We start from the raw sequence: 20,796 nt of genomic DNA on the forward strand, positions 1-20,796 counted from the left end.
CAGAGTGGTAGATATGATCTATATGGACTTCAGTAAGGCGTTCGACAAGGTTCCCCATGGGAGACTGGTTAGCAAGGTTAGATATCAGTGAATACAGGGAGAACTAGCCATTTGGATACAGAACTGGCTCAAAGGTAGAAGACAGAGGGTGGTGTAGGGTTGTTTTTCAGACTGGAGGCCTGTGACCAGAGGAGTGTCACAAGGATCAGTGCTGGGTCCACTATTTTTCATCATTTATATAAATAATTTGGATGTGAGCATTAGAGGTATAGTTCGTAAGTTTGAAGATGACACCAAAATTGGAGGTGTAGTGGACAGCAAAGAAGCTTACCTCAGATTACAACAGATGGGCCAATGGGCTGAGGAGTGGCAGATGGAGTTTAATTTAGATAAATGCAAGATACTGCATTTTGGGAAAGCAAATCTTAGCAGGACTTATAAACGTAATGGTAAGGTCCTAGGGAGTGTTGCTGAACAAAGAGACCTTGGAGTCCAAGTTCATTGCTCCTTAAAAGTAGAATCACAGGTAGATAGGATAGTGAAGAAGGTATTTGGTATGCTTTCATTTATTGGTCAGAGTATCGAGTGCAGGAGTTGGGAGATCATGTTGCAGCTGTACAGAACATTTCTTAGGCCACTTTGGAATTGCGTGCAATTCTGATCTTTCTATCGGAAGGACGTTGTGAAATTTGAAAGAGTTCAGAAAAGATTTACAAGGATATTGCCAAGGTTGGAGGATTTGAGCTATAGGGAGAAGTTGAACAGGCTGGGGCTGTTTACCCTGGAGTGTTGGATGCTGAGGGGTGACCTTATAGAGGTTTATAAAATCATGAGGGACATGGATAGGATAAATAGACAAAGTCTTTTCCCTGGGGCTGGGGAGTCCAGAACTAGAGGGCATAGGTTTAGGGTGAGAGGGAAAAGATATAAAAGAGACTTAACAGGCAACTTTTTCATGCAGAGGGTGGTACATGTATGGAATGAACTGCCAGAGGAAGTGGTGGAGGCTGGTACAATTGCAATATTTAAAAGGCATCTGGATGGGAATATGAATAGGAAGGGTTTGGAGGGGTATGGGCCGGCTGCTAGCAAGTGGGACTAGACTAGGTTGGGATATCTGGTCGGCATGGACAAGTTGGACCGAAGAGTCTGTTTTCGTCCGTTATATCTCTGTGAGTCTATGATTCTATAACTGCCCTGCAATGGTAGCCTTGATTTTTGTGCTCAAGCTCTGATGTGGAATGTTAATCTACAACTTTGTGATTGATTCAGAGGCAAATACATGACAAATTAAGGCACAACTGTAACACAAGATACCTCATTGTCTGTACTTGACCAATTCTTCTATCACTTTTAAGTTGTTATCATGATCACATGGATGGGCAATAAATGCTGGCCAGCCAATGATGCCCACATCCCACATAAATTTTAAAAAATGCCAAGGCAGAAATCATTAAGCTTCGCCACTAGAATTGCATATGGAACAGTATCAGAGTGGCAGGGTTGAAATCTTATTCAACTTATGCACACAGCTAAAGATGCATCACATCAACAGCTCTTCATAATTTCTGCCCTATATATGTATCTAGGCTTGATGATAAGAATAGGTGGTTTGTGCATTTATACTGCAGCATTGAATGAACATGGCCACCTGCCTTGATACTTGTGAATGCATCAAATTATATTGCGCACTCTGCACCATAATACATACACTGCTCAACCTCCTTCTCGTTGAATTGCATTCAGAATATTTGTAAAAAATCTGCTTAAGCCTTTCTTAATAGAAGAGAAAAGACAGCATTTGGCATAGGAAATTTTCAAAACTTCCATTTTGGAGCTTAAAAGCTTTGAACCAGTTATGACTTGGAATCAATCTCCTAAAAAGTATAAATTAAGGAGTCTGAATGTAATTGGTCCCTCTAACACCCTCAAGATTAGTTTTTCAACTGCTACAAAGTTTAACACTAATCAAAGTATAACTTTCAAAACCACAAATTAATCAATTAACCTCAATCATTTGAAATACCAAAGTTGGTTTCAAAGTCATTTAAGAAGGTTTCACAGTAAGCAATAGTAAATCTTTTAATTCAATTACATTCTAAATGCTTTAAATATTATCAGTGCATTCACTGTTCCATTGGAAAGATCCACAGAATGAGAAATTTCTCTTATATTCATTTTGGAGGAGTTTTAAAAAGTCTACTGAACACTAAAGGGAAATTTATATGTGGTAGCTCATTTAGGACTGAGCTGAGCAGAAATATCTTCAACCACCAATGGTGAGGCTGTGGAATTCTCTGCCACAGAAAGCAGTTGAGGCCAAAGTAATTAATATTCTCGAGAAGGAGTTAGATCTAGTTTTTAGGGCTAAAGGGTTTAAGGGGTATGGAGAGAAAGCAGGAACAGGGTATTGAGTTGGATGATCAGCCATGATCACATTGAGTGGCCAGGCAGGCTTGAAGGGCCAAAAGGCCTAATGTTCCTATTTTCTATGTCTCTGTGTTCCATGGAAATAGGTGAATCCAGAAAACAATTGTCCATTTTGCAATATTACATTGTGGGTTTGCTGAGTTTAGTTTAAGTTCATGTTTCACAGATCTGTGGTGGAGAAAAGGGAAATTCTGCCAAGGGTGGTCAGAAGATGATGGAATGAGCTGCTAGAGGAAATGGAAGCTGGTACAATTATAAGATTTAAAAGGCATCTGAATAGGAAGGGTTTAGAGGGACATGGCCCAAATACTGGCAAATGGGACTAGGTTAATTTAGGATATCTGGTCAGCATGGGCCCTCTAACACCCTCAAGGGTCTAACACCCTCTAACACCCCGAAGGGCCTGGTTCTGTGTTGTACAACTCTATGACTCTGTGACAGAACAGGCTGACCATCAGCATTCAGAGTTCCATCTGAATCTTGCTTTCTCTTTCTATTTCCAATATTGCTAATTGGGGAAGTTCCAACATTATGAACTTCTATTTTGAGTTCCCAACAAACAATTCTCATTTTACCTTTATGTTTGTTGTGCACTGACACAAGAATTCAGGAAAAAATATGTCAGACAGAAACCTACAGGGGCTGAGCGACATGGGAAGTGGCAGGATGTGTGTCAGAATCAGATGAGAAGTCCAACATCTGGAGCACCTTGCTCTGTCTTTCATGTTCTTCACAAGTAGTAGGGTGAGTTTCTCGCTGGGCAGTAGTGAGTCACCAGTTAAGGGCGATGATTGCTTGCTAACCACTCACCTCGACTCGCCCCATTAGCATTCAGCTTTCTATATTCCCCAATTCATCAAACAAGCTAGGTGTCGAGAAAATTTAACATGGAAACCAGAGTGAGTACCTGGTGGGTTCAACCAATCACATACTCCGAAAGACCTTCTTGCTGCATAGGACCAAAGCACAGCTCAGGGCATGATCCACTGGCACCAGCCACAGGCACCCATTGTCCAGACTTTGCCAATGCCTCACAACCATCATGGCACCTCTCGGATACACAGACTTGCATTGCAGCGTGCACTGGCAAATGGCATTAAAAGACTGCAAAAAGGGAAACTTTACATGTAGTAACACGCACCCAGCTGATGAATTAGACCAGCATACATCTCAGACCTACTAGCTTGCCTTCTAAGCACCTACTCATTTAGTGTCAACTGCATGCCAACAGCATCCCTGCCTTATCTTACCATACCAATTAGTGTAGTCACTAAATCAGGCAGCTTGCCTTGCTGATCAGTAGTCCTTGATGAAGTGGGTGTACTTCTTGTTGTTTCTCACACCTTCATCATGTCCCTGAAGCTTACGTGGCAATCATACTGCATGTGCAGCAAGCAAGCAGTATTGTTTCCAAGTCTTCAGTGAAGTCCATGGAGGGATCCATCAGTTAGGGGTCCCAGCGTAGTACGTCAAGGGCAGTCTCCAATAGCATTCCAGGGAATTGGCAGACATCCACTGGGGAATTCTCAACCAGGGAGCCTGCATCTCGAAAGAGGCCTAATGGCTGGAGCAAGGGAGTGCAGATGCTCCTCTTCAGCTGGCCCTGAGGGTGCTGGAGCTAGCTCTCAATGGCAACTGTCAACCTATCCAGTAGGCAGCCAGATGGTCATATAATATGCTACTTTGTTGTAGCTTCTGGACAATGAGGACCAGTGTGTCCCAGATCTCAGTCTGCTGCTCCTGTTCCTTCCTCTGCATATGGACAAAGTTCCTGATTGCTGGAACCACAGGCCTCAAGGGCCAATTGACCACTTGCTGTGCTGTATTCATTTTATTATTCTAAGTAGTTTGAATAATAACCATCAAAGAGGGGAAAGGTTAATGTCTAAGACCTTTCAGCCGTAGTACACTGAGGGGCTGAAAACTGAGGAATGTCTTACAAAGAATGCACATTTGAATGTAAAAATTAGTAAAATTGTATTGAGGCACGTCAGACTGGAATGTGGTGCAAAGAGAAATATTTATTGTTAATACATTTGCAGTAATTTTTAATTTGAAATGTTTCACCCTCAACCTGCATGCCTGACATGGAATATGTACTATAATTATAAAAGCATATTGAGGCACCTATGAATGGAACATGCTGTAAATTGAATTTTATTGCAAATTATGTAATATTCAGGTCAATGTTCTGTAATATTTTTTACAAATTTTATGAATAAAGTATGTTTTTGGAAAGAAATAGAGAAGGAAACACTTCAGTGTACGTAGTACTCTTGTCTAAAAGTGTTATGTACCTGCAGCTTTGCTGGATTTCACTGTTATTTTCACAGTATATCTTACTGATTGCCAGGAAGCTATTATTCCTGGGGGGTTTTCCAGATGATATTGTCAATTTTTTTGGCAGTTTTGAATAATGAAAGACTTCCACTTTTTCAAAGGGAGGACCTTTCTTATTTTGCTGGCTGTCTTGTGATTAAAACTTTGCTTTAGTTGCAAAAGGGGTTACTGGAACCTTCCAAAATGTAAAGACAGTTATGTTGGTATTTTTCCAATCTCATATACTGGAAATGCTAGCAGTGACTAATTGTTATGCAATCTTAATGGTCACTTGTATATGATCATTCTGAAAACTGGCATGCTTTTTGAAACTTACCTGCTATGTTAAGGTGATTTGAATGAATTCAGATCAAGAGAAGGCAGACCATACATAGCTCACGAGTGAGTACATGAGCCTCTTAAAATTTCACAAGTTTAACCAGCATACTTGTATTATGTTAGTTGATCTTACCTCAGGCTGATGTTACCCCTGTCATTGCAAGGAAATGCCAGGTAAGTACCTGGTGCTCATTATAATTCAGCAATCCTTACTGGAAGTACACATATCCCGTGAACATTGAATGTAATGTTCCCCATAATAGCCCCTTACTGCCAATCCTCATACATGAACAATGACAAATTAAGCTGCTTAATTGTGTCCAAAAGTAGAGTCCTGCATCTGTATCGGAGGAAGTAAATGGAGTACAACGAAAAGAAATGAAAAACTATGTGATGCAAAGGACAGAAATAAAGAAACAAAAATATAGAAATAATGTTTAAAGGAAATTATAGGAAAAGGAATACAATAGTTTGTATTTGGTATATACCCAAATGCTTGTTGAAAAGGTTACAAAATGAAAATAAACAAAGGAAAGGTTGACCTTTACAGATGAGGCAGTGGATTCATTGTTATATTTCTTTTGACAAATATTTTGACCAATCTCTTCAAGCATAAATAGAAATAAGGAAGTAGTTTGATTTGGTATTCCCCGCAGAGACAAGTGAAAGTATTAGTTATATGCATTATTTCACAGCTTTTGGTTCCATTTAATATTTGGGTGTACTAGCCCTGATTGCCACACACATTTTAAAAATATGCAGCACTTAATGCATGCAGCCATAATATTTGTCTGGAACCATACGTATCAGATCTCCAATCCATCTTTAAAAATTCAATCAGAGTCTTCCTCCTTTTTTCTTATTTGTAGCTTATTATGTAAGCTGTTAGTTACTTGCTGCTTTGCCAAATAAATGTTTCCGCTCTAGATGTTTCATTGTACTATTTAGCTTGGTACATTAATTTTTGTTTTGCATTGTACATTTTCTCAATTTGTTTCTTTGTAAGCTTCATGAGGTAAATACCTTTTTTCTTCAGCAATTTTGCTGGTATTTTGACTGAAATCAAAGAAACAATTATTGACAGCAATACAAAATTAGGCAGCCCACTCAGCATCACTAAGTTTTCACTATCACAAATATCATATTGGGGGGAAGGTATTGCGTATGCTCTGTTTGGACTTTGAACTTATCATTAAGGTGTTCTTTTGTTTTTACTTCTTCTCTGTACATTTTATTTGCTTCTTTTTTCTCCTATATATGTTGACTCATTGGCAAGGTCTAAGTTCATTACACACCAATCATTTCTGGTAAATTACCAAATGATCAATCTTTATCTGTAAACTCTCACAGTAAATGTTCGGAGCTTATTGATTTACTAAGGTGTTGACAGCCAAGACTGATCCCATTCTCACTTTTATACATGGGAGTTTCCAGCAAGGAAAAATGCATTGTATTCAGGAGCAGAAACCCTAGCTGATTTTCCCCTCGAGGACGTATGGTGCTGAAGCCAATTATCATATTCCAACAAATGAACTGGTTGAGGTTACCTTATTCACAGTCTTTGCACGTTTCCAACCCTTTACTCACTGGGCTATTATTCGTCAAAGAAAACCTTTATACCTTTTCACATTTGCCTTTTCCACATTCCTAAAAATTCAGTGTCAATGATTTTTTTTAAAAAATGCATCCCTGGAAATACAAAGAATTATATAAATATTTTATTTCTCGTAGTAAAACATAAAAGCACTTGTTGCCAGTGAAATTAAAAAATAATTTGAAATGCTAGTGTAACTTTATTAATCAAACTTTATTTGTTTAAAATGCCACATTAAATTTAAAATGAAATCAGTAAGGAAGTATACAATATACATTAAAGTCCCAACGTCTAATCAGAAGAAAGTTATACATACACCTTTAGAATTGCACAAGAGAATTGCAAGGAGGAAAGTGAAAATGTGCATCAATTGGCAAATAATATGCATCAGAAAAGATTTTGGCACTTTCAAGTCATGAATTCAAGTGTACATCAGTGATGACTTCATTACTGTTCTCCACAGAAGCTCTAAACAACTAATGGAAACAATTGAAGTGGGAGGTAGACACTTATTTTGAATTAATTATGTTGTTTGTCTAAAGCAAAATGGAAAGGCAGATAGGAATTCTCAGAAGACATATACCTTCCAGTAATATCACCATGGGTATATATTCTTTCACAACAAATTCACCTGCTTCTGTACACTACTGCATAATTAATAAGTACAGTAGTGCAAACTGCTTAACATCCCTATAATTCTGCAAGAATTCCTTTAACTATAAAGTACAAACCAAATGATTACATTAACTGCCACCATGATCTCCATTTCTATTCATCCAAGGCTGCTTGAAACAAAAGTGTTGTTAACACAGAGGAAGATACAACAGATCAGATCATTTCTGGATTTGAACACCATGTCTGTCACAAAATTGCAAAAGTATGGACTATGAATTTTCACGTTATAAAATGTAAGGATATTTATACATGCTCACTGATTAGGCTACTTTAGGAAACAACTAACATGCTTGAATTTTTTGGTGGTGCATTTAGAACTTTCTTTTTTAAAATTGTCTTCTGCACACATCGTAAGTCTTCCCCAATATGGTATGTGGCTTATCTTCTCCAGTATCATGTCAATGGTGTTCTGGAACTAAACCATATAACAGAATTGCAGAACAGTAGTTGTTAACTCTGCTGGCTGGCCAGCATTTATTACCCATCCCTATTTGCCTTTGAGAAGGTGATGGTGAGCTGCCTTCTTGAAGCATTGCAGTCCATGTGCTGTAGGTTGATGTGCAATGCTACTCGGGAGGGAATTCCAAGATTTTAACCCAGCAACAGTGAAGGAATGGTGAAATATTTCCAAGTGAGAACGACTTGAAGGAGAACATCCAGGAGGTATCTGCTGCCCTTGTCCTTCTAGATGGAAGTGGTTGTGAGTTTGGAAGGTGTTGTTTGCTGATCTCTAGTGAATTTCTGCAGTGCATCTTGTAGATAGTACGTACTGCTGCTACTGATGGTGGAGGGAGTGGATGTTTGTGGATGTGGTGCCAATCCAGCGGGTTACTTTGTCCTGGATGGTGTCAAGCTTCCTGAGTGTTGCTGAAGCTGCACCATCCAGGCCAGTAGGGAGCATTCCATCACAATCCTGACTTATGCCTTGTGAACAGGCATTGGGGAGTCAGAAGAGGAATTACTCACCACAGTATTCCTAGTATCTGATCTGCTCTTACTGCCACTGTGTTTATGTGGTGAGTCCAGTTGAGTTTCTGGTCAATGGTAGCCCCAAGGATATTGATGGTGGGGCATTCAGTGATGATAACATTATTGAATGTCAATGACCAGTGATTAGATTGTCTCTCATTGGAGAGGGTCATTGCCTGGCATTTGTGTGGCATGTAGATTTCTTGCCACTTGTCAGCCCAAGCCTGTAGGTTGTCCAGATCTCGTTGCATTTGAACATGGACCACATCAGTATCTGTGGAATAATGAATGATGCTGAATATTGTGCAATCACTGGTGAACGTGCTCACTTCTGACCTTACGAAGGATGGAAGGTCATTGATGGAGCAGCTGAAGACGATGGGCCTAGGACACTATTCTGAGGAACTCCTGCAGATCTAGCCTGGAGCTGAGATGATTCCTCCAACAAACCACAACCATTTTATGTGTCAGATGTGACTCTAATCAGCAGAGAATTAGCCCACTGATTCCCATTGATTCCAGTGTTGCTAGGGTTCCTTGGTGCCACACTCAGTCGAATGCAGCCTTGATGTCAAAGGCTGTCACTCTCACCTTACCTCTGGAATTCAGTTCTTTTGTCCATGTTTGAATCAAGTCTGTAACAAGGTCAAGAGTTGTGTGAAACTGGCATAACCTAACTGCTCGTCACTGACCTGGTGCTATTTGATAGCACTATAGATGACACCTTCCATTATCTTACGGATGATCGAGCATAGACTGATGGGGGTGGTAATTGACCACATTGGAATTGTCCTGCTTTTTGTGTACAGACCCACATTATTGGGTAGATGCCAGTGTTGAAACAGCACTGGAAGAGCTTGGCTAGGGGAGTGACACATTTTGGAGCACAAGTCTTCAGTACTATTGCTGGAATGTTGACAGGTCCCATAGCCTTTGCTGTATCCAGTGCCTCCAACTGTTTTGTGATGTCATGTAAGGTCCTGCGTTTTGATGGGCAAATCAGGGCAGGACTTATACACTTTATGGTAAAGCCCTGGGGAGTATTGCCAAACAAAGAGACCTTGGAGTACAGGCTCATAGTTGTTTGAAAGCGGAGTCGCAGGTAGACAGGATAGTGAAGAAGTGTTTAGTATGCTTGCCTTGATTGGTCAATGCATTGAGTATAGGAGTTGGGAGGTCCTGTTGTCGCTGTACAGGACATTGGTGAGGCCACTTTTGGAATATTGCATTCAATTCTAGTCTCCCTGCTATAGGAAAGATGTTGTTAAACTTGAAAGAGTTCAGAAAATATCTAAAAGAATGTTGCCAGGGTTGGAGGGTCTGTGCTATAGGGAGAGGCTGAATAGGCTGGGGCTGTTTTCACTGGAGCATCGGAGACTGAGGGGTGACCTTACAGAAGTTTATAAAATCGGGAGGGGCATGGATAGGGTGAATAACCAAGGTCTTTCCCAAAGTACGGGAGTCCAGAACTAGAGGGCATAGTTTTAAGATGAGAGTGGGAATATTTAAAAGGGACCTAAGGGGCAACCTTTTCACGCAGAGGGTGGTGCATGTATGGAATGAACTGCCAGAGGAAGCGGTGGAGGTTGGTACAATTACAGCATTTAAAAGGTATCTGGATGTGTATGTGAACAGGCAAGCTTTAGAGGGATATGAGTCAAGTGGGACTAGATTAATTTAGGGATCTGGTTAGCAAGGACAAGTTGGACCAAAGGGTCTGTTTCTATGCTGGAGGGAATCGAATTGGCTGAAGATTAGTATCTATGATGCTGGGGATCATTGGATGAGGCTGAGATAGATCATCCACTTGGCACTTTTGACTGAAGATTGCTGCAAATACTTTAGCTTTATCTTTTGCACCAATATGTTGAGCTCTTCCATCATTGAATATGGGGATATTTGCTGAGCTGGTTGCTCAAATGGATTGTTAATTGTCCACCGCCATTCACGACTGGATGTGGCAGGACTGCAGAACTTAGGTCTGATCTTTTAATTATGAGATTGCTTAGTTCTGACTATCACTTGCGACTTATGCTGTTTTGCATGCAAGTAGTCCTGTTTAGTAGCTTCACCAGGTTGACACCTCATTTGTAGGTATTTCTGGTGCTGCTCCTGGCATGCCCTTCTATAATCTCTGTTGAGCCAGGGTTGATCCCCTGACTTAATAGTAATGGTTGAGTAGGGTATATGCTACATGAGATTCCAAATTGTGCTAGAGTACAATTTCACTGCTGTTGATGGTTCACAATGCCTCATGGATGCTTAGTCTTGAATTTCTAGATCAGTTCAAAGTCTATCCCGCTTAGCACAGTGATAATGCCACACAATATAATAGAAAGTATTCACAATGTCAAGTGGGACTTGGTCTTCACAAGAACTGTGTGGTGATCACTCTTTGACATGCTGTTGGGGACTGATACATCTGCAGCCAACAGATTCATAAATATGAGGTCAAGTACATTTTCTTGTCTTGTTGGTTCCCTCCCCACCTGCGGCAGACCCAATCTAGTAGCTATGTTCTTTAGGACCTGACCAGCTTAATCAGTAGTGCAGCTGTCGGGCTCCTCATGGTGATGAACATTGAAATCACCCACCCCTCAGTACATTTTGCGACTTGCCACTCTCATTGCTACCTCCTCCTAGTATTGTTCAACATCAAGGCATTCTGATTCATCAGCCAAAGGAAGGCGGTATGTGGTGACCAGCAGGAGGTGTCCTTGCCCCTTTTAATCTGAAGCCATGAGATTTCACAGGGTCCAGAATCAATGTTGAGGACTCCAAAGGCAAATCCCTCCCAACTGTAAATCACTATGCCACCACCCCTGCTGGTCTGTCCTACCAGAGGGACAGGACATATCCAGGAATGGCAATGGTGGTATCTGGAACATTGTCTGTCAGATACGATTCCATGAGTACTAGTATGTTAGACTGTTGCTTGACTAGTCTGTGAGACAGCTCTCTCAATTTTGGCACTAGCCCACAGATGTTAGTGAGGAGGATTTTGCAGGTCTGACAGGACTATGTTTGCCATTGTCTTTTATGATACCTTTGTCAATGTCAGGTGCTGCATTTCTTTGTTGAGATGTCATAGCAACTAATACAACTGAGTGGAGCTTGTTAGGTCTTTTCAGAAGGCAGTTGCCAGTCAATCACATTGCTGTGGTTGTGAAGTCACATGTAGATCACACAAGGTGAGGGTAGCAGATTTCCTACACTAAAGGACATCATTGAGCCGGGGGGGGGTTCCAACAATCGACATTGATTTAATGGATCAGTAGTTTTTAATTCCAGATCTTTTTATTGACCTAAATGCCATCTGCCATGATGGTATAAAAACCCAGATGTTAGCTAAGTTTCTGGATTAATGGTCTAGTGATACTATCACTGGGCCATTGCCTCCTCTAGTCTTCAAGTAAAAATAATTGCTTTCTCAGAATGTCAGTGCCAAGATCAATAACTCACCCAAGTAAATTATGGATGTTCATCCTGTCATTGTGTGGGACATTATAATGGAACTCTGCAATTTTGCTTCATTGTGCTAAGTTGTTCCTCTAAATTGTGAATGAACCCATTAGCACAAATACTGTGTCCATTTACATTATTTATTTATACAGTGTTAGTGATCCTCTGATAAAGCCAGGTATAAATAGACTTAGGATAAGTTAGTTTAAACAAGACTTCATTAATGCAAGAATAAAACTTGATTCAATTTGTGCCAAATGGTTCTTTTTTAATGGTTCATTTTACTACATGTCTTTTGGTAGTTCAAGCAGAGAGGTGCTGTTGCAGTGTTAATGTCAAAATGGACTCTAATCCAGATGTGCACAAATCCCACTATGATAGCTGGTGGTATTTAAATTAAACAAATAAATCTGGAATGTACTAGTCTTGACTTTTCTCGTCTTGATTGGTTCATTGATAAACTTTAGGAAAATAACTCCGCTGACCTTGCCCAGTGGGGCCCAATATGACTCCACATCCTCAGCAAGAGCATTTAGGTAACAAATGTGGCCTGGCCAGTGATGTTCAAATCCTATGAAAGAAGCAATAAAAAAAGTCATCTCTATGTTCTACTCATCACAAGTAATCATTAGACAATTCTGTAATGTTGCTTTCATTTTCAACATAAAGGATTGGGTTTTATAAAATTCATCCAAATATTAAATTACATGAACAACATAGTTCACAATATTAACTTTATTTAGCGGTGCTAAAACTATGTACTCCTACTTTTCCTTTGATTAGTAATAGTACTTGCGTCATCCTAGTGGAGGGAAAATAATCATTGACTTCAATACTGCACCATTCACAAAATTACTCTGCAGCCGGGTACTACTAGCAGCTTATCATTATTTATTTTTATTCAAAAAAGTTGAATTCAAAGTGTACTTCACAAACATTGGCCCTTGCAGCAGAAAGGAAAAAATGAGGCATGACATTCATCAAATCTCAAATGGTCCAGCTTAAAAATGAATTTCCAGATTAAATGACACCACAATGCCAGAGCATTCAACTCAGTTTAGTACACTTCCTACCATAAGTCAAACAGTGAACTAACATTCAAATTAGATACTATATACAATTGAATATCATACAATTCTAGTACATTTGTAATCTGTATGCTGAGTTTCTAATTGATTTATTTGCAATTATTTCATGCTTTAAACCAACCTCTGCGGAAGAATTAAAAAATATGCAGAGCTAGCTAATTTAAGATAATTCCGTTTAAGCATAACCATGTTGCCAAATTCCGTGATCTATGCATGCAGAGAGATCTTCTGTGCTGTCATACCTTTGTAAGATTGGTTTGGATCTTAGCACAAAAGATAGGCGATCATTTTTCACTACATCTGTTTCTTTTCCCCCATAAGTCTAAATCTTGCTGCATCCAGATTAAGAGCCTCTTTGCGCCTGAACTCTAATTTAAGTATCCTGCTGACAATCAACTGTACATTTTCCAGGTTGTTGCTAGCTTAATTTAAATTTAACCTAGTTAAAAAGAATCTTAAGTCTGGAAAATGTACTGGCTATATCAACTGAAGTATATCAACTGAAGTATTGCCTAGCTGTTGGATAAAAGTATTTCATAACCACTTGTGAAATTTTGAATGAGTGAAACATGGAGACTAAGGTTAAACACTTAGATGTGCATAGCTTCAAAAACCATCACACTTCCCAAATGTTTGAAAGAGTTATTCATAAATAACTTTCTAATGTTAGCCATTCATCAGAGGAGGGGTTACATTCAGAGACTTGACCACTGCGCTACTTTTTCTTAGGTTCTAGGGCTTTGGAAACTGCTGTCATGGTCAAATAGGGGGCAGGTGCCTAGATGATTAGTTTCTCTGACTTGGTCAATTAGTATCCAGAGGTGGGCTGACCATCCGATCAAGGATGGGTGCTGAGCTGTCAAAGCGAGCAGATCAATAGAAATCCCTCGCGTATTTAAGAAGCCAATACTTGCCTTTCCAGGTAAGCGAGAGAGAATGTACTCCAAGATAGAGGTGTGCTCTCTTCAATATTTTAGATTTTTAAAAAGTGGTCTCAGGAGTCAGGTCACCATTGTTTGGGAAAGGGCACGCATGAATGTCCTGCAAAGGGTGGTCAATGGCTGCTGCTGAGGCCTGGCAGTGTCTGTAAACTGCCTGTACGGCTGATTCCCACATTAGTATAAGGACATCACCTCTTCCTGGAATCTGTACTCTTCCCCACACACCTCCAGGGACCTGGAGGCCAATTGGAACATTTGAGTCAGTCTCCAATATTAGGTCTTTAATGGGATCAATGAGCTACCCCACCAGCTGCTTGTGGGAGGGTAGCGCTCCACCACCCTCACTCCTACCTACAATACTAGGGTGGAATCAGAAAACAAGTGGCACCCACACACTCACTGCCTACTCATCCATGAGCTTTCCCAGTGAGACTCAAAAACTCAGCAGGATCAGTAGATGTTGGAAATATCTCCCGAGACTGTGCAAACTATCAGCACCTTCCCCACATTCAAAGCCGACTAGGATTCACAAGTTGCACCAAAAAATAATTTGGTATTTATACAGTTGTGTATAGAGGAAAAAAAAGTTATTTTTTAGGAGATTAGGTTTACATGGTTCCTTAAGACAGTTTAAAAGAGTAAGACATGGCAGGCGTGCAACGGACGGGAAATGGGAGGTTTCAAAGTTTGTGTGACAGGAATGAGCTTTTTTGTAAAGATTAGATTCCCTACAGTATGGAAACAGGCCCAACAAGTCCACACCAACCCTCTGAAGAGTGACCCACCCAGACTCATTCCCCAACCCTATATTTACCCTAACCAATGCACCTAACACTATGGCCAATTCACCTGACCTGCACATCTTTGGATTTGAGTAGAACAATTTAAGGATTGGAACTTCAAGGCAGGTGTCAACATTTGGAAAATGAAATGTATTACAATTGACGGAGTTATTTGAAGTGTTTAATCTACAGAGCACCATTGACAGGGTTTCTTAAAAAAAAAACCGTGACTTTTCTCTCTGTTACACAGAGGAGTCGATATACTGTTACACGCCCAACAATTTCACCCGTGACCAGGCGTTATACGCCAGAGGATATTGCTGGACCGAGCTGAGAGATGCTGTGCCGGGTGTGGAGCCGAGTCAGCGGCCGTCCCTCTTTGAGCACAAGTTCCTTCCTTACGCGTTGCTTGCCTTTGCTGGCATCATGTACATCCCGGCCCTGGGCTGGGAGTTCCTGGCGTCCACCAGACTGACCTCAGAGCTCAACTTCCTGCTTCAGGAGATAGACAACTGCTACCACCGCGCGGCGGAGGGCAGGGCTCCCAAAATCGAGAAGCAGATCCAGTCGAAAGGGGCGGGCATCACGGAGAAGGAGAAAAGGGAGATCATTGAGAATGCAGAGAAGGAGAAGAGCCCGGAGCAGAACCTCTTCGAGAAATACCTGGAGCGGCGAGGCCAGAGTAACTTCCTGGCCAGGCTGTACCTGTCACGGCAGCTGTCCGTGGTCTTCCTCAGTATCATCCCAATCAGTTACCTGTGCACCTACTATGCCAACCAGAAACAGAACGAGTTCACTTGCCCTCTGGGGGAGCCCCCTGACCTGTCCAGCAGTGAGACCCTCCAGGTGCACGTCAACTGTAAGCTGCCCTCGGTGCAGATGCAGCGCATCATTGCCATCGTGGACATCGTGTTGCTGTGCTTCATTAACCTGATCATCCTCATCAACCTCATCCACCTCTTCATCGTCAGGAAGTCCAACTTCATCTTCGACAAGCTGCACAAGGTCGGCATCAAGACCAGGAAGCAGTGGCAGAAGTCGCAGTTCTGCGATATCAACATCCTCGCCCTGTTCTGCAACGAGAACCGCGACCACATCAAGTCGCTGAACCGTCTGGACTTCATCACCAATGAGAGTGACCTGATGTACGACAATGTGGTGCGCCAACTGCTGGCCGCCTTGGCTCAGTCTAACCACGATGTCACTCCCACCATGCGCGATGCAGGAATCCAAACCATTGACCCTAGTGTGGACCCCACTGACATTGACAGCAACGAGCAGCTCGTCATAAAGAGGCCCCGGAAGAAAATGAAGTGGATCCCCACCACCAATCCACTGCACCAGCCTTTCAGAGAGCCCTCCACCGCCTTCAAGTTGGAAAACAACAAGGGGGAGAAACCCAAGCCTGCAAGGCGGAAGACAGCGACAGACGGCCTCGCGGCTCCTCTCCTAGACTCGACTTCAAAGTATTTTCAAGATTCATCTTCCAGTAAAAGTGAAGGGAACACAACTGTTAACAGTGAGAAAAAACACAGTCGGCACTTGTCTTTGGATGTTCATCCGTGCATTGTGACCACCAAAAAGCCCAGGCCGGATCAGGAAAGTTGCACTTCTAAGACTCAGGATGGAAACTTCTTGCATTCAGAGGAGAACATGTTGGCACATGTACCATCTCCCATCAAAGGTGAAGTGTGAGTTTACTGAATATTAATTAATCAAATCATCTTAAAAGAATAGTTAAGTGGAGATAATGTTTTTGTTACTTATTTTAAATGCAGTTGTAGTTTCTGCAAACTGATATTATGCATGTTTGCAGTTTAGTATTTTCTACCCCATAATTCACTAGATAAGTTCCAGATCCATTTTGAATAATGTTTTAATTAAAAGGTTTGTAATCAGACAGCAAGCCACAAAATTTACTGTGAAGAAAGTTGTGGCAAAAGATATTTTTGGTGTCCGAATTTGAAGGGAATAATGAGGCATCAAACTGACCCACTTGGTTGAACAATAACTACATTAGCAGTCACAGAGATTTTAAAAAGACATAGATTCCAAACTTACACCAATAGATTTTTCCATTCATTATTGAATTAATGTAATTATTGGAAAAAATATTTTTCTTGTTACACATTCAACCCAATAGCATTCTACAATTAAGGAATAGTTTGGAGTTGATGTTTAAGAAATATAAAACTGTTGGTCGTACGGAATTTAATTTTACCAAAAAGAGAAACACACTGTCAAAGCTTTGTGTCTTGCATCATCAAGATTAATTTAACTCTGTCTGTCAGGCTCACAGTGTCGCTCACTTGTGCTGGTTGAAGCTTTATATATTCCTATGCAGGCCCATGTGTTCTGCAAACAGAAACATCATGTCCAGTCTTTGTACCTTTTTCTATTCAGCAAAAGTTTTGGGGACAACTGTTCCCTCATGCATTAGCCTTTCTTGAATTTAAACAAAAGCTTGGGGGATAATTGTTCCTGATGCATTCTCCTTGTCAGCACTTTGACCAACCAGACTCCATTTTCCAATGAATCAGTATTCTTTTGTGCTTGTAGTGCAGTTTGCTTGATATTCTTACATTTGCCCTCATGAGTTCAAGACACAAAACTTCAGCCGTATGTCTCTTTTTCACAAACCTCAAACATAAATTTAAATGTATGTGCAATACAGGGGAAGTTGCAACATTACAAAATCTGGTTTTGGTAAATTTTAATTGTTTGCCATCCAAACAGAAAAACCTGTACACTTCATTTGCAGAAATGTGTATTTTCCCATAGAGATGTCATTTTATGAGACAGTTTTTCATATTAAAATTGTTTCTTTTTGTTTTGATCAAGTGTCAATACTTTGAGCACTATTTCATAACCTGTATCATCTGTAAGTTTTCTTTTCTCTATTAAGTGTTTTGTTTCCCATCATTTTCCACATTCTATTTGAATTATGTTCCGCTTACATTAATTGCTGACTACATTATGCAAAATCTCTTAGTACTTACATTTTTGTTACAATTACATTCCAGCCAAAAATCAATACCCAACCAGATTTTATCAAGCTAAGAAGCCACAGAATGGGTCTTCACTCATTCCATTACTCATTTTTTAAAACAAAATATTTGAGACAGCAAACATCTATAAAACACACAGAAGAATTGGCAATGTACCTAGAAACTTGACTTCAAACTCCTTTTACCCTTTCTACCTGAAAGACAACACATCCTTTTAGCCGACTTCAGATTTTTGCTGGATTACAAAGTCTTCACCTAATTAACTGGAGCTGGTCCCTCAGGGATTGCTCCTTTGTCCTGAATCCACCATTAGGAAAAAAACACTTTCTTTTTACGATTTCCACAGAGGCGTTCCTTTAATTTGGCTGGAGACTGGTTTCTTTGTCAATTAAAGGTTAGATTGGGGAACCAATAAAAATATCCAAACCTCACACACACCTCCACAAAAATAGATAGTTCCTAGAATTGCATTAGGAAGCCATTCAGCCAGACTGAATTTCAAACCCCATCCATACCTATTCCTAACTTCGGAGGGGCTTGAGAACTCTGCCATTCTCATTAGAAACACTGCAAGCAAAAGTGCCTGCAAGAATATCACCTTGTAATGAAAAGGGTTAGAGTTCTCAGGAACCACAATGTGACCTTGGCCCCAGTCACTGCACCAAAGACAAGGCTTGTCTGTCCATAAAATAGTGCATTCCAGAGCATGGTATGCACTCCTTCGCCAGCCACAATGTGCTTCTCTATTCAACAGCAAAAGCCTCATTCTTCTCTCTTTTGTTATTTTCATTACTTCAGTGGTCCCAGCTTGCTTCCCTTCAATACTCCTTGTTCCTTCTCTGTTACTTTAACACTTTGGACTCTTTCAGCCACCTGGAAAGCACCTTTCAATTTATAGACTGTTTAAAGTGAAAGTAAAACTGCTACAGAAAAATGAATAGGATAAAGAGATTAAACTGGAAGTAGTGAAAGTGGAAGAGAAAGGAAAAATGAATATAAGGTGAAGGAGTGGGATGAAGGCAAGAAATGTGAAGGAGAAACGAGAGAAGGAGAACAAGATAATCATAGGATAGATTTTTAATTTTGGATCAAGTTCCCAGCCTTAGAGTAATTTCTTGACCCCACTGCTTTTGAATGTTATGAGAAGCATGTTTTGATTTTTGAATGTAAGACCTGTTAAGGTTGGTGGTGATAAATAATGGTCAACTACCATAGATATAGATATGTTCTCCTAAAAATCACAATGCGTCTTTTCCTTCAAAAGTGTCAGCACTGTGGAATGCTGCGCAATGAATGCTGTTCCCTGGAGTATGATCACAAAGTTTTTTTAGATAAAACTAGTTATGAAGTGTCTTATGATATTTTAACTTCTGTGTTAATTTAATGTCAACGTCCCAATCTACATTTTGTATCTGCAAAATGATAACGATGTGAGTTATAATCTATTCTATGGTTTGATACCCATACGAATTCTTCAATCTGATGGGCTGCTCATCCAGCTTGGTGGCTGCAATATTCCTGGAGGTTATTTGTAGGCAGAGTTTGAAAGCCACGTCAGTAGAAGGAAAATTGCTGTTCTGAAGTCCATTAAATCCTTCAAGTTTGGCTCTCAACACTGTTCACCATAAAATCCAGGTGATGTAAGAGGAAGTATATGTTATTTCCCTTTAATTTGAATTAAGGGTCAGATTGGCATTTACAATATTAACAGTATGAATTTACAGTTTTTAATTATTTAACTGCAGATTGTAATAGTTTAAAACAATATTAATGTTGAAGTTTTATGCTTGCATTTCATGACTATCTGAATTCTAACAAGTTATTTCTCATAGATAGTAATCTGTCTGAAGGAGGTGCTACAAGCAATACTAAATATTCATCAGAGAGCTGCCTAACTCTTCCCATCAGTAAAGTTTATGCTACCAACTATACAAACAACTTGCCAACTGTAGCAGTTCCATCCAATCTAGAAAAGGATGTCTGTGACACAAAGTCCCAGTTCAACCGCAACCCTACTCATCCCTTAATCAACATCCAGAACATCCCAGCACTTTATGAAGATCGCGAGGATGAAGCATTTCCCTCCAGCTTTCTAAATGCAAGAGTCACTTCTTCTGCAGATGCAGCAGATTTACCTACACATTCACCAGAGAAGATATTACTCGCTACGTTTGAAGACCCTATAGTAATGGTTAGCACGATAGAATATTAGCAGATTAGATATGCAATAGAATTAGTTCTATCATATGGCTGATATTGCATCATTGGAAGATGACATTGGCACAAATACTAACCTCTCCATCTGTTCAGTAACTAACACATAAAGCAAATAGTGTTCTGAATGTGTCCCCATGAGTTTCCCTCGATGCAAAATAGCCAATGGGCGTGTTTCCCAAACAGAAAAATTGTTTTTAAATCAAAAACTCTCATGACTCAACACATTTTATGGTGCTTAGCTTTACTAATTGTAGCTTAGGTTTAAACATCTATTCTAAAACTGCCAGCAGTGCAATGCAACAAAGAATTGATGGAATAACCAACTGGAGTTTACAGTCAGACAGTTCAAGGAGACTATAATTAGCAAGTCTTGCTGTCAGAAAGCAAAAGCATACAAGTGCTATTGAATAGATGCTGACACAGAGAATAGAAAGAAAAGCACTCTTCACTGGTTCTTTGTTCGAGATGATGCCAATAAAGAACCAATAAATGTTTACACAGTTTATTTTTACACATCTTTTATTCACTACATTAGCAGGAAAGCTACTTCATAGCACAAAAATGCAATAAACAGTAACAAGAATCACAAAACTCCAAAGCAGCTGTAACCTGTTCACTTTTTACTTCAACTTTTAAAGATTTTTATGCTTTGGGTTTTATTTCCTGAAAATGTTACTTTAAGTAGAAGATCAACAATAGATTTCTGTATTCCATTTCTTATGAAACATAAATACACCGATTGTATAAGTAAAGGGTAGCAATAATTTTTATCAATATATATTTGTTGTAAATATTACAGTTCTAATTATTACCATTACTATAACCTATGTGGTCATTGCCTCCACCTGGTGTTTCAAATCCTTCTGACAAAGTTGTGAAAATGCATGACTATGAAACATAAGCTAAGAAATTGTTATTGTGCCAGGAATCAGTGTGAGTAAGCAGTCCACCATAATAGATGCTAGGAGATGG

General features: G+C 40.0%; 1 protein-coding gene across 3 annotated transcripts in view; it reads left to right on the forward strand.

Annotated features, from left to right (window-relative positions):
* The window catches only part of panx2 (pannexin 2), a 47,480-nt gene extending 26,920 nt beyond the window's left edge, over positions 1-20,560 (forward strand). The window contains exons 3-4 of one of the 3 annotated variants that reach the window (XM_043713735.1): positions 14,850-16,290; positions 19,444-20,560. In XM_043713735.1, the coding sequence (XP_043569670.1) occupies positions 14,850-16,290; positions 19,444-19,819 (1,817 nt within the window). In that variant the 3' untranslated portion in view covers positions 19,820-20,560. Of the gene's footprint in view, positions 1-14,849; positions 16,291-19,439 lie in introns of all 3 variants that reach the window. The other 2 variants (XM_043713737.1, XM_043713738.1) reach the window with 2 other exon arrangements.
* Positions 20,561-20,796: the final 236 nt, after the last annotated feature.

This window comes from Chiloscyllium plagiosum, chromosome 23 (assembly GCF_004010195.1).
Source record: "Chiloscyllium plagiosum isolate BGI_BamShark_2017 chromosome 23, ASM401019v2, whole genome shotgun sequence".
NCBI lineage: Eukaryota > Metazoa > Chordata > Chondrichthyes > Orectolobiformes > Hemiscylliidae > Chiloscyllium > Chiloscyllium plagiosum.